At 45.9% G+C, this 16,265-nt stretch overlaps 1 protein-coding gene across 1 annotated transcript; it reads left to right on the top strand.

Moving 5' to 3' along the window:
• The first annotated feature begins 4,353 nt into the window (after positions 1–4,353).
• On the top strand, positions 4,354–15,999 carry LOC109885545 (tissue alpha-L-fucosidase). The gene is made up of 8 exons (XM_020477390.2): positions 4,354–4,988; positions 5,749–5,883; positions 7,485–7,622; positions 7,855–7,960; positions 9,049–9,249; positions 13,359–13,549; positions 13,982–14,081; positions 15,458–15,999. Exons 1-8 carry the CDS (start codon positions 4,627–4,629, stop codon positions 15,587–15,589), a joined length of 1,365 nt encoding a protein of 454 aa, XP_020332979.2. The 5' UTR covers positions 4,354–4,626; the 3' UTR covers positions 15,590–15,999.
• Positions 16,000–16,265: the final 266 nt, after the last annotated feature.

The following is a 16,265-nucleotide window of genomic DNA, read 5'->3' as shown; positions in this document are numbered from 1 at the left end:
TTGTATGTTCATTTGTACGGCATGTTTGGTAAATGTAATGCTAGCTAGCTATCAATACAGAGGTTTTGCTCTAGCTAACGTTAGCTACATCTGTGATTCTACCAAAAAAGACTGGAGTGAAGAAAAACCTTTATCCTAGCTAGCTAGTGTTAGGGTTGCGTAAATTCGAATCTGGTATCAGGATAAATATAACAATGAGTCACCGATTGTATACTATGTATTTTTTATTAGCTAAGTAATAAATGGCAAATGCAACTTTCGTATATACGGGCTCACTGTAATACCACGCAGGGCAGAACAGAGAACTGACAAGATGTATGTAAACAGTTGTTCTTATACTGTGATAGACATAGTTCCAACCCGTCTGTTGGCCTATCACAGTAGAGACTGGGCGTGGTTTAAACTTGCCCAGCCTATCGCAGGCGCTCAGGCGGGTCCCCGCCTCTTGGCGCTTCTTGGAGTCCTCCCTCCGTCGATGTATAGATCCTTACTGTTCTGGTATCGCAGCCTAGTTATAACAGTTGCTCAGTTCCTGCTATTGTGTTGTTCAGTATTTTTCCATCTCAGTTAAACCTCGTGATGACCACCCCTCCCTATCACAACTTTGTAAGATACAGCAAGTCACACCATGTGCTCAATATTGTTACATACAAACACAAGGACAAAGCATCTGCTGGGCTGTTATCTACAGTTTTGCAACATGCAGGTCACACCATGTTACTCAGTTCTTGTCACACACACACAGGCAAGTAGCAAGCAGTTGTTTAATCTCATAATGATGCTCCAGTGCACAAATGCAGACACCTCACACAACCAACATCAGATCATATTTAATCATATATATGCTAATGGCTATAATGTAAAATACAGAATCCAACACTAGTTCCACTGGGGTGGAAGGTTGTGGTCGGGGGAAAGGAGAGTGAACTGGCAGAGGGGTTTGTTTACGAGTACATAGACAGCCCTATCCTTTCTACATATCTCTGCTCACCCTCTCTCTTTCTTATCTCACATTGCTCTCAATCCTTCAAATTATGTCCCTCACTCTCTCTCTCTCTCTCTCTCTCTCTTTCTCTCTCTCTCTCTCTCAATCACCCACTCACTCACTCTCTCAATCACCCACTCACTCTCTCTCTCTCTCAATCCCTTTCATGCTGTCCCTCTTTCTCTAGTACCCATAGAGCAGTGTTGGGAAGATGGAGGTGTCAGGCTACCAGTCCACGCTGTTTTAACTCTCCTCCCTGGCTCCCATCCCCCCACCCTCTCTCTCTCCCCCCCAGCTCCCATCCCCCCACCCTCTCTCTCTCCCCCACGGCTCCCATCCCCCCACCCTCTCTCTCTCCCCCCCAGCTCCCATCCCCCCACCCTCTCTCTCTCCCCCACCCTCTCTCTCTCCCCCCGGCTCCCATCCCCCCACCCTCTCTCTCCCCCCCGGCTCCCATCCCCCACCCTCTCTTTCCCCCCGGCTCCCATCCCCCTACCCTCTCTCTCTCCCCCCCGGCTCCCATCCCCCCACCCTCTCTCTCTCCCCCCCGGCTCCCATCCCCCCACCCTCTCTCTCCCCCCCGGCTCCCATCCCCCCACCCTCTCTCTCCCCCCCGGCTCCCATCCCCCCACCCTCTCTCTCTCCCCCCCGGCTCCCATCCCCCCACCCTCTCTCTCCCCCCCGGCTCCCATCCCCCCACCCTCTCTCTCCCCCCGGCTCCCATCCCCCCACCCTCTCTCTCCCCCCCGGCTCCCATCCCCCCACCCTCTCTCTCCCCCCCGGCTCCCATCCCCCCACCCTCTCTCTCCCCCCCGGCTCCCATCATGAAGAGGTGTTGTAGAGATGGAGGTGTCAGGCTACCAGTCCACGCTGCTGTGTGAGCTCAATGAGCAGCGGAAGTGAGATTTCTTCTGTGACTGCAGTATAGTCATGGAGGGGCGGGTTTTCAAGGCCCATCGCAACGTCCTATTCGCCGGCAGCGGCTACTTCCGCGCCCTATTGGTCCACTACCTACAGGCGAGTCGTTTATGAAGTTTACATAGTACAGATACATAGTTAAGTAGCCTGTGTATTGTGAAAGAGCGCTTGATAATGGCTATAGTAACAGTTGCCAATGACTCTCCTGTTTTGTCTTTTTAATGGAAAGTGTACTTGTACATGCCAGTTTCCCCGGGGCAAGGCTGGGTCCTGAAACTAGAGGGAGTTGTCTGAAGGGAAGTGAACTGTTGTTATTACACGTCAAGAGATTATGACTGTTAATGTTTCCTTTTAACTCTGAACCTGGTTGATTTGTGGGCAGCAGGTGAAGCCCAGCTGCCCTGAATGTGCAATAGTTATCGCGACACTGCAGAGCCGTTATCAACAATGACCTCTTTATAAAAAAGAACCAAACTTTTTGGTTTGTGTTTATCTTATTATAGACGTTCACCTGCTTGGAAGTAAATATGAGAGAGATGCTGTATGTTCGCCTTCGTGACCTGGATACCAATATATTCAGCAACGTTAACATCAGAACCACAAAAACATGGATTTTTATAAATGGTGTAACAGATGTGAAATGGCTAGCTTAGTTAGCGGTGTTCGCGCTAATAGCGTTTCAACAGGAGGTCAGGTGTAGACAGGAGGTCAGGTGTATACAGGAGGTCAGGTGTATACAGGAGGTCCGGTGTATACAGGAGGTCTGGTGTATACAGGAGTTCAGGTGTATACAGGAGGTCAGGTGTATACGGGAGGTCAGGTGTATACAGGAGTTCAGGTGTATACAGGATGTCAGGTGTATACAGGATGTCCGGTGTATACAGGAGGTCTGGTGTATACAGGAGTTCAGGTGTATACAGGAGGTCAGGTGTATACGGGAGGTCAGGTGTATACAGGAGTTCAGGTGTATACAGGATGTCAGGTGTATACAGGATGTCAGGTGTATACAGGATGTCAGGTGTATACAGGAGTTCAGGTGTATACAGGATGCTTTGAACATTAAATGAACACACACAAAAAAAGCTACGACTTTGAACTTTGAGGTTTTTTTGGGGGGGGGGGGGACATTGCAAGTATGATATTTTTAAACCGTTTTTTTTAGGGGGTTCTTTCAGATGCTAATTCAATGAGATGGGGAGACGGGCAAATGAAAAAAAAGTAAATCCTACTTATGCTTGCTCTCCGGGACGGTAGACCCCCCCCCCCCCCCCCCTGATCCATGTTCCCCAAGTGCTATGTGTTTGAGAAGTTAATCAATGCTTAATCACACAACCTTCAAAAAAAATCTAATTAATATCAATATTCAGGTGGTTTATGCCTACGAGGTGAACATCCTTGCCATCATCTTACAAAATATGCTTTTTATGAGTATCCTGTCATGTGTAAATGAGAACTGGTTCTCAACTGGCCTACCTGGTTTAAATAAAGGTGACATTTTTAATAAAATAAAAAGTGCATAATACTAAAATGTGAGATTGGATCTGATTCCTGGAGCATTTCATACCCAACCCGTTTTATTTGTGTGACTTATTCAAACCGGACCAGGAATGTCTGTAAAAAAAATAAATAATAATAAATATATAGCATTCATTTTCAAAGACACAAGTATCAGATTTAAAATCTGTTTTTACACTGGCAACATTGGTAAGTGGAATAATAAAACACGTTTGGAAAATAACAGCAGGGTTCTTGCTGACAAGCACAGAAGTTACCCTAAAATGTTAGCCCATTGTTAAGAATGAGAATTGTTCCATTGATCAGACTGAAAGTAAATAAAGTGTCTGAATGACAAGATTACTTAAATCTGCCCCTACACCCTAACCAACATTTTATATATATATATATATATATATATATATATATTTGTTTATAGAATCAAACTTTTCGGTTCACAATCTGTGTGACAAAATTATTTTCATAGTTACAAACTAGTAAAACATCTTGTAGGTCTGTCTGCTGCCTTTTCGTTGTCAGAGCCGAATTGTAAATCACCAAAACAAAAGGACTAATACAAGTGTGCATTAATAAATCGACTTTAGTCCATGCTGTCAAAAGGCTTCATTCTGCAATAGACTCGTGGACGGGAGTAACAGCAACCTCATTCCGATGACAACATTTTAGATAAAAAACCGTGCTGCTCTTTATAACGTTTTATAAACTCAGAGGAGCACGGTACCCCTCTCCTTTCAACTCCACTATAATCCTGAGAGGAGGTTCTTTACAACATGCATCCAATCCCCTGGCTCCCTCACATAATCCGACCAATCACATGCGTCAATGTGCCGCGGTTCAGAGCGCGGTGACAAGACAGGGAATTGATAGAGATGTTAAATCGCTTTTCTCAAAGCTCTACCCGGAACAGGTTTCAACACAAGTCATATGACCACAGTCATGTGATAGTTTACAGACCAGGGTGATCTACATTTACTGCACATAACGAAATGGTAGTTTCCTCGTAATGTTTTACAGTAGATTATGCCTGTAAACCGATATAAAACGTTGCGGGTTAGTTTGATTCTTGATATCACCGCTTGTAGACGCAGCAGAAAGACCGCGCCGTCCCGTTTCGCCCGGAATAAACTCATATAACTACTACTTACGTATGATTATTCTATTAACATTGCAACCTTCACATTGATAAAGCCTCCGTTTTTTGAACAGTGATGTTTGCTCAAGCAAACTGGGTATGTCTCCTGCTCGCCGCGTTGCTGATAGCAATACCAGCAAGCGGGACGCGATACCAAGCGAACTGGGAGAGTTTGGACGCAAGACCGCTTCCTACATGGTACGATGAAGCCAAGTTCGGGATTTTCGTCCACTGGGGGGTGTTCTCAGTCCCCGGGTTCGAGAGCGAGTGGTTCTGGTGGCATTGGCAAGGCCAAAACCCACCTGATCCGAAGTGTGTTGAGTACATGCTGGATAACTACCCGCCCGGGTTCAGCTATCCAGATTTCGCGCCCCAGTTCCATGCCCAGTTCTTTGACCCGGATGACTGGGCTGATATATTCGAGGCTTCCGGTGCAAAGTAAGTCTTATTCAGTTTGTATACCTATATATTTGTTTTATACCAATAAGGCAACACAATCTGTAGTGATTTAAAAACGGAAGTAGGTATTGACCCAGCAACACTGCCAAGTTAAATAAAGGTTCAATCTTTTTTTTAAATATAATAATAATAATAATAATAATAATAATAATAATAATAATAATAATAATAATCATAATTAATAATAATAATAATAATAATAATAATCATAATAATAATAATAATAATTAATAATAATAATAATAATAATAATAATAATCATAATCATAATAATCATAATCATAATCATAATAATAATAATCATAATCATAATAATAATAATAATAATAATAATAATAATAATAATAATCATAATAATAATAATAATAATAATAATAAAAATGGGGAAAGTGCACTACCACAGTCTGACAGAGGCTGTAGTACAGTATTATGTAACGGATGTGAAACGGCTAGCTTAGTTAGCGGTGGTGCGCGCTAAATAGCGTTTCAATCGGTGACGTCACTTGCTCTGAGACCTTGAAGTAGTAGTTCCCCCTTTGCTCTGCAAGGGCCGCGGCTTTTGTGGAGTGATGGGTAACGATGTTTCGAGGGTGACTGTTGTTGATGTGTGCAAAGGGTCCCTGGTTTGCGCCCGGGTATGGGCGAGGGGACGGTCCAAAGTTATACTGTTACAATTACAGCCTTTAATTTAAAGGCTACAGGTCTTTTCCCAGTCTTTACCTGTCCCACATATCTCCAGGTATGTGGTTCTGACAGCGAAGCACCATGAAGGATTCACTACCTGGCCCTCTTCCTACTCGTGGAACTGGAACTCTGTGGACACTGGACCACACAGAGACCTGGTGGGAGACCTGGCAGAGGCCATACGCAACAGGTAGGATAAACAAGGCACCCAATTGGGTGGGGGGTGTAAACCCCTGCTCAGACTTTGCATGCATCAACCAATGGTTGCATGCCACGTCATCGACCGTGCCGTTGGGCACCAGATTTCTATAACAAAGTGATGTGCTTAGCTAATAGGTAAAATACCTATCCAGGCGTTGAATGATCTGACGTGCTGTAATCTTAGCTAAGGCACCTAGAGAAGGTTTGAAACTGTCTATAGACACCGGTCTGTGTTCGGTTTTGTGTGGTACTGTCCTAGTTGTTGTATGGGGAGAGTCAGCTGTAATGTGCTGAAACAAATTCTACTGGATGCAGGGATTGAATTGGAAGACATCTCTATTTGTCATAGATGTATTTTATATAGGTGTTTATAATAAGTCCAGGCTTGTAGCTGACAGCAGAGGTAGTTCTGTATTCAATCAAACGTATTTTATAAAGCCTTTTTCAGCTGTTGTCTCATGACAGTTCCCTATCTGTCCCAGTATCAGCTGTTGTCTCATGACAGTTCCCTATCCCTCCCAGTATCAGCTGTTGTCTCTTGACAGTTCCCTATCTGTCAGCTGCTGTCTCATGACAGTTCCCTATCTGTCCCAGTATCAGCTGTTGTCTCATGACAGTTCCCTATCCCTCCCAGTATCAGCTGTTGTCTCTTGACAGTTCCCTATCTGTCCCAGTATCAGCTGTTGTCTCATGACAGTTCCCTATCCCTCCCAGTATCAGCTGTTGTCTCTTGGCAGTTCCCTATCTGTCCCAGTATCAGCTGTTGTCTCATGACAGTTCCCTATCCCTCCCAGTATCAGCTGCTGTCTCATGACAGTTCCCTATCTGTCCCAGTATCAGCTGTTATCTCTTGACAGTTCCCTATCTGTCCCAGTATCAGCTGTTGTCTCATGACAGTTCCCTATCTGTCCCAGTATCAGCTGTTGTCTCATGACAGTTCCCTATCTGTCCCAGTATCAGCTGTTGTCTCATGACAGTTCCCTATCTGTCCCAGTATCAGCTGTTGTCTCATGACAGTTCCCTATCTGTCCCAGTATCAGCTGTTGTCTCTTGACAGTTCCCTATCCTTCCCAGTATCAGCTGTTGTCTCTTGACAGTTCCCTATCTGTCCCAGTATCAGCTGTTGTCTCTTGACAGTTCCCTATCCCTCCCAGTATCAGCTGTTATCTCTTGGCAGTTCCCTATCTGTTCCAGTATCAGCTGTTGTCTCTTGACAGTTCCCTATCTGTCCCAGTATCAGCTGTTATCTCTTGGCAGTTCCCTATTTGTTCCAGTATCAGCTGTTGTCTCTTGACAGTTCCCTATCTGTCCCAGTATCAGCTGTTGTCTCTTGACAGTTCCCTATCCCTCCCAGTATCAGCTGTTATCTCTTGGCAGTTCCCTATCTGTCCCAGTATCAGCTGTTGTCTCTTGACAGTTCCCTATCCCTCCCAGTATCAGCTGTTGTCTCTTGGCAGTTCCCTATCTGTTCCAGTATCAGCTGTTGTCTCTTGACAGTTCCCTATCTGTCCCAGTATCAGCTGTTGTCTCTTGGCAGTTCCCTATCTGTCCCAGTATCAGCTGTTGGTTTTTGTGTTTGTCTGTTCACAGGTCGCTGCACTATGGACTCTATAACTCCCTGTATGAATGGTTCAACCCCCTCTACCTGGCAGACAAGAAAAACAACTTCACAACACAAGACTTTGTCTTGAAAAAACTGCTGCCTGAGCTTTATGACATGGTCCTAAGGTAATTTAGGCCAGAATAGGTCTACTGTGGATACTAAATACTACTATATTTGTTATATTATTATGGCTGAGATGGAGGGGACTTACAACATAGTATATCTCTGTTATATATATGTAAAACAGGGCTAAAGGTCTTATAGCTGGGCTTAGATGACCATATATGACACAAACATAGCTTTTGTTCAGATACCCCTTCACCCATTTCCCCCCCACCGATCTCTCCTGTGGTCCAGCTACAAGCCAGAGCTGATCTGGTCCGATGGGGACTGGGAAGCTCCTGACACCTACTGGAACTCAACAGAATTCCTGGCCTGGCTCTACAACGACAGTCCTGTTAAAGTGAGGACTTCCTACCCATCGTCACCTAGGTCGTCCGAGTCCCATATGCAACCCTATTCTCCTACATAGTGCACTATTATAGGGCTCTGGTCTAAAGTAGTGCACTATATAGGGAATAGGGTTCCATAGGGCTCTGGTCTAAAGTAGTGCACTATATAGGGAATAGGGCTCTGGTCTAAAGTAGTGCACTATATAGGGAATAGGGCTCTGGTCTAAAGTAGTGCACTATATAGGGAATAGGGTTCCATATGGCTCTGGTCTAAAGTAGTGCACTATATAGGGAATAGGGCTCTGGTCTAAAGTAGTGCACTATATAGGGAATAGGGCTCTGGTCTAAAGTAGTGCACTATATAGGGAATAGGGCTCTGGTCTAAAGTAGTGCACTATATAGGGAATAGGGCTCTGGTCTATAGTAGTACCACTATATAGGGAATAGGGCTATGGTCTATAGTAGTACCGCTATATAGGGAATAGGGCTATGGTCTAAAGTAGTACCACTATATAGGGAATAGGGCTATGGTCTATAGTAGTACCACTATATAGGGAATAGGGCTCTGGTCTATAGTAGTACCACTATATATAGGGAATAGGGCCCTGGTCTATAGTAGTACCACTATATAGGGAATAGGGCTCTGGTCTATAGTAGTACCACTATATAGGGAATAGGGTTCTGTTTGGAACGTTAAAGACCTTCTAGGGCAGTGTTTTACCAAGTCTGGTCCTGGAGACCTACAGTAGTGGTGACAGGTTTTCATTCCAACCCAGCACATACTTCATTCAGCTAATCACGGCCTTGATGATTAGTTGAATCAGGTATTTTAGCGCTAGACTGTAAAACAAAGTCATGTACACCCCTGTAATTTGCAGAGGTTACTGATATCCCGGACAAGGGTTTGGGTACTGGGGAACAACAGATATATTTTCAGTGTCCAGTCTATGGATGAATTTAAATGAATATCCACCGTGAAATATGTGTGTTATAGTGACCGAATCTGCCTCCTCTGATAAACATACCTGTAAACATGCATCTGTCTGTTCACTCGTTTGTCTCTGATTGGCTGTCATTTGTATCACCCCTCCCCCTCCAGGATGTGATCGTGACCAATGACAGGTGGGGGGCGGGGTGTTACTGTAAACACGGTGGCTACTATAACTGTGCAGACAAATACACCCCTGGGGAGCTGCCCAAACACAAGTGGGAGAAGTGTCAGTCTGTAGACACACAGTCCTGGGGTTACCGCAGGACCATGAGGCTCTCTGAACTGATGGACCTGCCCAGTATCATACAGGTGAGAGAGAACCCACGTACTGCACTGATTCACCCCTGTACACTAGTCAGGTAACCTGAGAGAGGTATCATATACTACCCACCATTGCGACCTGTACGCTCTCGTTGGCTGGCCCTCGCTTCATACTCGTCGCCAAACCCACTGGCTCCATGTCATCTACAAGACCCTGCTAGGTAAAGTCCCCCCTTATCTCAGCTCGCTGGTCACCATAGCATCTCCCACCTGTAGCACACGCTCCAGCAGGTATATCTCTCTAGTCACCCCCAAAACCAATTCTTTCTTTGGCCGCCTCTCCTTCCAGTTCTCTGCTGCCAATGACTGGAACGAACTACAAAAATCTCTGAAACTGGAAACACTTATCTCCCTCACTAGCTTTAAGCACCAACTGTCAGAGCAGCTCACAGATTACTGCACCTGTACATAGCCCACCTATAATTTAGCCCAAACAACTACCTCTTTCCCAACTGTATTTAATTTTAATTTATTTATTTATTTTGCTCCTTTGCACCCCATTATTTTTTTATTTCTACTTTGCACATTCTTCCATTGCAAAACTACCATTCCAGTATTTTACTTGCTATATTGTATTTACTTTGCCATCTTGGCCTTTTTTGCCTTTACCTCCCTTCTCACCTCATTTGCTCACATTGTATATAGACTTGTTTATACTGCATTATTGACTGTATGTTTGTTTTTACTCCATGTGTAACTCTGTGTCGTTTTATCTGTCGAACTGCTTTGCTTTATCTTGGCCAGGTCGCAATTGTAAATGAGAACTTGTTCTCAACTTGCCTACCTGGTTAAATAAAGGTGTTCTCAACTTGCCTACCTGGTTAAATAAAGGTGTTCTCAACTTGCCTACCTGGTTAAATAAAGGTGTTCTCAACTTGCCTACCTGGTTAAATAAAGGTAAAATAAAAAAAAATAAAAAAAATCATCAGAGGTATCATCAGAGGTATCATCAGAGGTATCATCAGAGGTATCATCAGAGGTATCATCAGAGGTATCATCAGAGGTATCATCAGAGGTATCATCAGAGGTATCATCAGAGGTATCATCAGAGGTATCATCAGAGGTATCATCAGAGGTATCATCAGAGGTATCATCAGAGGTATCATCTGAGGTATCATCTGAGGTATCATCTGAGGTATCATCTGAGGTATCATCAGAGTGAATTTCAGAGAATATGAACATCATCTGTTACTAGTAATTTATTGATTTCATGAACCTTGTTTCTAAAGCTACATAAGTTAACGTGGGCTATTTTTAGCACCTTATTTTTTTTAGGGAGACAAATTAGGTGACATACATTGTGTCTACCATCGCCCCTGATGTAATGTCATAATGCTTAAGCAAATGTACAACTCTGGTTCACAATGGTAGGGATTAACTGAGCTGGGCTCGGGTCATTGATAAGTCCTTGTCTGAACGCAGCCTTATAATGAACCTGCGTTACAATAGTAGGGATTAACTGAGCTGGGCTCGGGTCATTGATAAGTCATTGTCTCAACGCAGCCTTATAATGCTGTGAGAGGATCCAGGAACCCAAATGATTTGGGTGGATCCCATCCTCCTTATAAAACAAGCTTTGTTTTCCAGAAGGTATCAGCATTGTCAGTACATGTTTATACCCACAGAGCTGCATTAGTCTGTTATGGAGGGATAACAGTCTGCTGAACCGCTCAATGCCACCATTTAGCGAGGGCAGAGGGACAGATATTATGGGGTGTTTGGTATCACGCAGAGACCCAATCAGTTCTGTAATTCCCATCTTCAGTACACCTGGTAGTAACTAGTATAGACGGTACACCTGGTGGTAACTAGTATAGGTGGTACACCTGGTGGTGACTAGTATAGACGGTACACCTGGTGGTAACTAGTATAGACGGTACACCTGGTGGTAACTAGTATAGACAGTACACCCGGTGGTAACTAGTATAGACAGTACACCCGGTGGTAACTAGTATAGACGGTACACCCGGTGGTAACTAGTATAGACGGTACACGTGTTAGTAACTAGTATAGACAGTACACCTGGTGGTAACTAGTATAGGAGGGACACCTGGTGGTAACTAGTATAGACGGTACACCTGGTGGTAACTAGTATAGAGGGTACACCCGGTGGTAACTAGTATAGATGGTACACCCGGTGGTAACTAATATAGACTGTACACCTGGTGGTAACTAGTATAGACGGGACACCTGGTGGTAATTCGTCGGGCCATGGACTCCATAATGTGTCAAAACCGTTCCTATGTTGACTCCAAAATGTCCCACAGTTGTCTTAATTAAAATAAATCCTGTTGGTGTTAGGGGGCAGTATTTTCATTTTTGGAAAAAAAATGTTCCCGTTTTAAACGGGATATTTGGTCAGGACAAGATGCTAGAATATGCATATAATTGACAGCTTTGGATAGAAAACACTCGTTTCCAAAACTGTAAAGATATTGTCTGTGAGTATAACAGAACTGTTGTTGCAGGCGAAAGCCTGAGAAAAATCCAATCCGGAAGTGCCCCAGGTTTTGAAAACGCTGCGTTCCAATGACTCCCTATGTGAATGTGCCATCAACGAGCTTACGCTTTCTACGTATTCCCCAAGGTGTCTACAGCGTTGTGACGTAGGTTTACGCATTTATGTTGAAGAAAAGCCGTAGGCGGCCACATTGCGTAAGTGGTCACATGGTGGCTCCGAGAGAGATTCTCGCGTAAAATAGAGGTAGCCATTACTCCAATCGGTCCTACTGAAAAACGAATTGTCCCAGTGGATATATTATCGAATAGATATTAGAAAAACACCTTGAGGATTGATTATAAACAACGTTTGCCATGTTTCTGTGGATTATTATGGGGCTAATTCGGAATATTTTTCGGTGTTGTGGTGACCGCAATTTCTCAGCCAAACGTGAAGAACAAAGGGAGTTATTTCGCCTACAAAAATAATATTTTGGGAAAAAATGAACTTTGGCTATTTACCTGGGCGTCTCGTGAGTGAAAACATCTGAAGTTCATCAAAGGTAAACTATTTAATTTGATTGCTTTTCTGATTTCCGTGACAAGATTGCCTGCTGCTAGCAAGGCATGCTATGCTAGGCTAGGCTATCGATAAACTTACACAAATGATTGTCTAGCTTTGGCTGTAAAGCATATTTTGAAAATCTGAGATGACAGTGTGATTAACAAAAGGCTAAGCTGTGTCTCAATATATTTAATTTGTGATTTTCATTTTCATTTTATTCTAATTAGTCACAAAAAGTTGGCTGGATGTCCTTTGGTTGGTGGACCATTCTTGATACCCACGGAAAACTGTGGAGTGTGAAAAACCCAGCAGCGTTGCAGTTCTTGACACAAACGGGTGCGCCTGGTCCCTACTACCACACCCTGTTCAAAAGGCACTTAAATATTTAGTCTTGCCCATTCGCCCTCTGAACGTCACACATACACAATCCATGCCTCAACTGTCTCAAGGCTTAAAAATACCGCCTTAACCCGTCTACTCCCCTTCATCTACATGTCTCCTCCCCTACATCTACATGTCTCCTCCCCTACATCTACATGTCTCCTCCCCAACATCTACATGTCTCCTCCCCAACATCTACATGTCTCCTCCCCTACATCTACATGTCTCCTCCCCTACATCTACATGTCTCCTCCCCTACATCTACATGTCTCCTCCCCTACATCTACATGTCTCCTCCCCTACATCTACATGTCTCCTCCCCTACATCTACATGTCTCCTCCCCTACATCTACATGTCTCCTCCCCTACATCTACATGTCTCCTCCCCTACATCTACATGTCTCCTCCCCTACATCTACATGTCTCCTCCCCCTACATCTACATGTCTCCTCCCCCTACATCTACATGTCTCCTCCCCTACATCTACATGGCTCCTCCCCCTTCATCGACACTGATTGAAGTGGATTTAACAGGTGACATCAATAAGGGATCATATATTTCACCTGGTCAGTCTGTCATGAAGGTGTTCTGTATGGTTGCAGTGATTTAGATTAGAAATGAGAGGCCTAATGTCAGTGGAACGTACATCTTCATACAGTATAGTCTGTCTGGGCTGACTGCATGTTCTGACCCTCCTTGTTCTCCTCTCCAGGACCTTGTTCAAACAGTGGCCATGGGGGGTAACTACCTGCTGAATGTGGGTCCTACCCCCGACGGCATGATCCCCCCAGTGTTTGAGGAGAGGCTGAGGGGCATCGGGGCCTGGCTGGAGGTCAACGGAGAGGCCATCTACTCCTCCAAACCCTGGAGGCTCCAGACTGAGAATGCCACCGTACCTGTCTGGTAGGAGAGAGGGAGGGAGGTGATGGGGGTTCTAGTGGTGTTTGTTAAGGAATGGAGGGGATACAAGTGGATGCAGGGTTTTGTTTCAGCCTGGCATTAACACATCTGATTCACTGACTCCTAAGGAGGGCTTTAAAAGTAATGTGTTGAATAGCTCTCTCTCTCTCCCCTCTCTCTCTGTCTCTCTCTCCCCTCTCTGTCTCGCTCCCTTTATCCTCGTCTCTCTCTCCCCTCTCTGTCTCGCTCCCTTTATCCTCGTCTCTCTCTCTCCCCTCTCTGTCTCGCTCCCTTTATCCTCGTCTCTCTCTCTCCCCTCTCTGTCTTGCTCCCTTTATCCTCGTCTCTCTCTCTCCCCTCTCTCTCTCGCTCCCTTTATCCTCGTCTCTCTCCCCTCTCTCTCTCTCGTTCCCCCCTTTCTCTCTCTCGTTGTAGGTACACCTCCAAATACTCCAGTGTGTTTGCTGTCTTCATGACGAAACCCACTGTGTACACATTCCACCTGTCTGAACCTATCACAGCAGAGAGCACCACGGTGAGTGGAGTTGAACCTATCACAGCAGAGAGCACCACGGTGAGTGGAGTTGAACCTATCACAGCAGAGAGCACCACGGTGAGTGGAGTTGAACCTATCGCAGTAGAGGGCACCACGGTGAGTGGAGTTGAACCTATTACAGAGAACATCACGGTGAGTGGAGTTGAACCTATCGCAGTAGAGAGCACCACGGTGAGTGGAGTTGAACCTATCGCAGCAGAGAGCACCACGGTGAGTGGAGTTGAACCTATCGCAGCAGAGAGCACCACGGTGAGTGGAGTTGAACCTATCGCAGTAGAGAGCACCACGGTGAGTGGAGTTGAACCTATCGCAGCAGAGAGCACCACGGTGAGTGGAGTTGAACCTATCGCAGCAGAGAGCACCACGGTGAGTGGAGTTGAACCTATCGCAGCAGAGAGCACCACGGTGAGTGGAGTTGAACCTATCGCAGTAGAGAGCACCACGGTGAGTGGAGTTGAACCTATCGCAGTAGAGAGCACCACGGTGAGTGGAGTTGAACCTATCGCAGTAGAGAGCACCACGGTGAGTGGAGTTGAACCTATCGCAGCAGAGAGCACCACGGTGTGAATGTTATGTCAGCTGTTATAATTCCAGCAATGTATGGAGTGTAGATCCACAAAGCGTTTGAGTAGGAGTGTTGATCTAGGATCTGTCCATATAATCTTATACGTTATGATGTAAAAGGCTACACTGATCCTAGATCAGCACTCCCATTGAGATCTTTCAGACATATGGCCACAGACCTTATGAAGAATAATTTCAAGTTTAGTCTTTGCCTAGCCACTGACTTTCTCTGCTCTTATCTCTCCTCTGCTCTCCTTCTCTTCTCTCCCCTGCTCTCCTTCTCTTCTCTCCCCTGCTCTCCTTCTCTTCTCTCCCCTGCTCTCCTTCTCTTCTCTCCCCTGCTCTCCCTCTCTTCTCTCCCCTGCTCTCCCTCTCTTCTCTCCCCTGCTCTCCCTCTCTTCTCTCCCCTGCTCTCCCTCTCTTCTCTCCCCTGCTCTCCCTCTCTTCTCTCCCCTGCTCTCCCTCTCTTCTCTCCTCTGCTCTCCCTCTCTGCTCTCCCTCTCTTCTCTCCCTCTCTCCCCTGCTCTCCTTCTCTTCTCTCCCTCTCTCCCCTGCTCTCCTTCTCTTCTCTCCCCTGCTCTCCCTCTCTCCCCTGCTCTCCTTCTCTTCTCTCCCTCTCTCCTGCTCTCCCTGCTCTCCCTCTCTCTCCTGCTCTCCCTGCTCTCCCTCTCTCTCCTGCTCTCCCTGCTCTCCCTCTCTCTCCTGCTCTCCCTGCTCTCCCTCTCTCCCCTGCTCTCCCTCTCTCCCTCTTCTCTCCCTCTTCTCTCCCTCTCTGTTCTCCCCTCTCCCAGGTGACATTATTGGGGAACCTAGAGCCTCTGAGATGGGCTCCTCTTCACCCCCGGGGTCTGATCATCCTCCTTCCTGAGTTACCCCCAACCCCGGCCCAGGCCTGGATCCTCAAACTGGATGGGGTCAAGTGATCTGGGGTGATAACCAGCCTCCTGAATAGGCCTTTAGCTACTGGTGAGCAGTGAAGGTACTCCAGGAGACTAGTTGGAATGAAATTAAAACATTTGTATTTTAAAATGTTGGAAGATTTTTAGAATGACCCGGAATGAGTGTGATGTGATATTAGTTGGGCTAACTTTGCTTGGGATTTAGAGGTGTAATTGGCACCAGATTTCAATGATCAAATAGAATTCAATGATGCATTTGGGGCGGCAGGGTAGCCTCGTGATTAGAGTGTAGGGGTGGCAGGGTAGCCTAGTGGTTAGAGTGTAGGGGCGGCAGGGTAGCCTCGTGATTAGAGTGTAGGGGTGGCAGGGTAGCCTAGTGGTTAGAGTGTAGGGGCGGCAGGGTAGCCTAGTGGTTAGAGTGTAGGGGTGGCAGGGTAGCCTAGTGGTTAGAGTGTAGGGGCGGCAGGGTAGCCTCGTGGTTAGAGTGTAGGGGTGGCAGGGTAGCCTCGTGATTAGAGTGTAGGGGTGGCAGGGTAGCCTAGTGGTTAGAGTGTAGGGGTGGCAGGGTAGCCTCGTGGTTAGAGTGTAGGGGCGGCAGGGTAGCCTCGTGATTAGAGTGTAGGGGTGGCAGGGTAGCCTCGTGGTTAGAGTGTAGGGGTGGCAGGGTAGCCTCGTGGTTAGAGCGTTGGACTTGTAACCG

The sequence above is a fragment of the Oncorhynchus kisutch genome, linkage group LG17 (genome assembly GCF_002021735.2).
Source record: "Oncorhynchus kisutch isolate 150728-3 linkage group LG17, Okis_V2, whole genome shotgun sequence".
NCBI lineage: Eukaryota > Metazoa > Chordata > Actinopteri > Salmoniformes > Salmonidae > Oncorhynchus > Oncorhynchus kisutch.
This window is presented reverse-complemented; position numbering and strand designations above follow the sequence as displayed.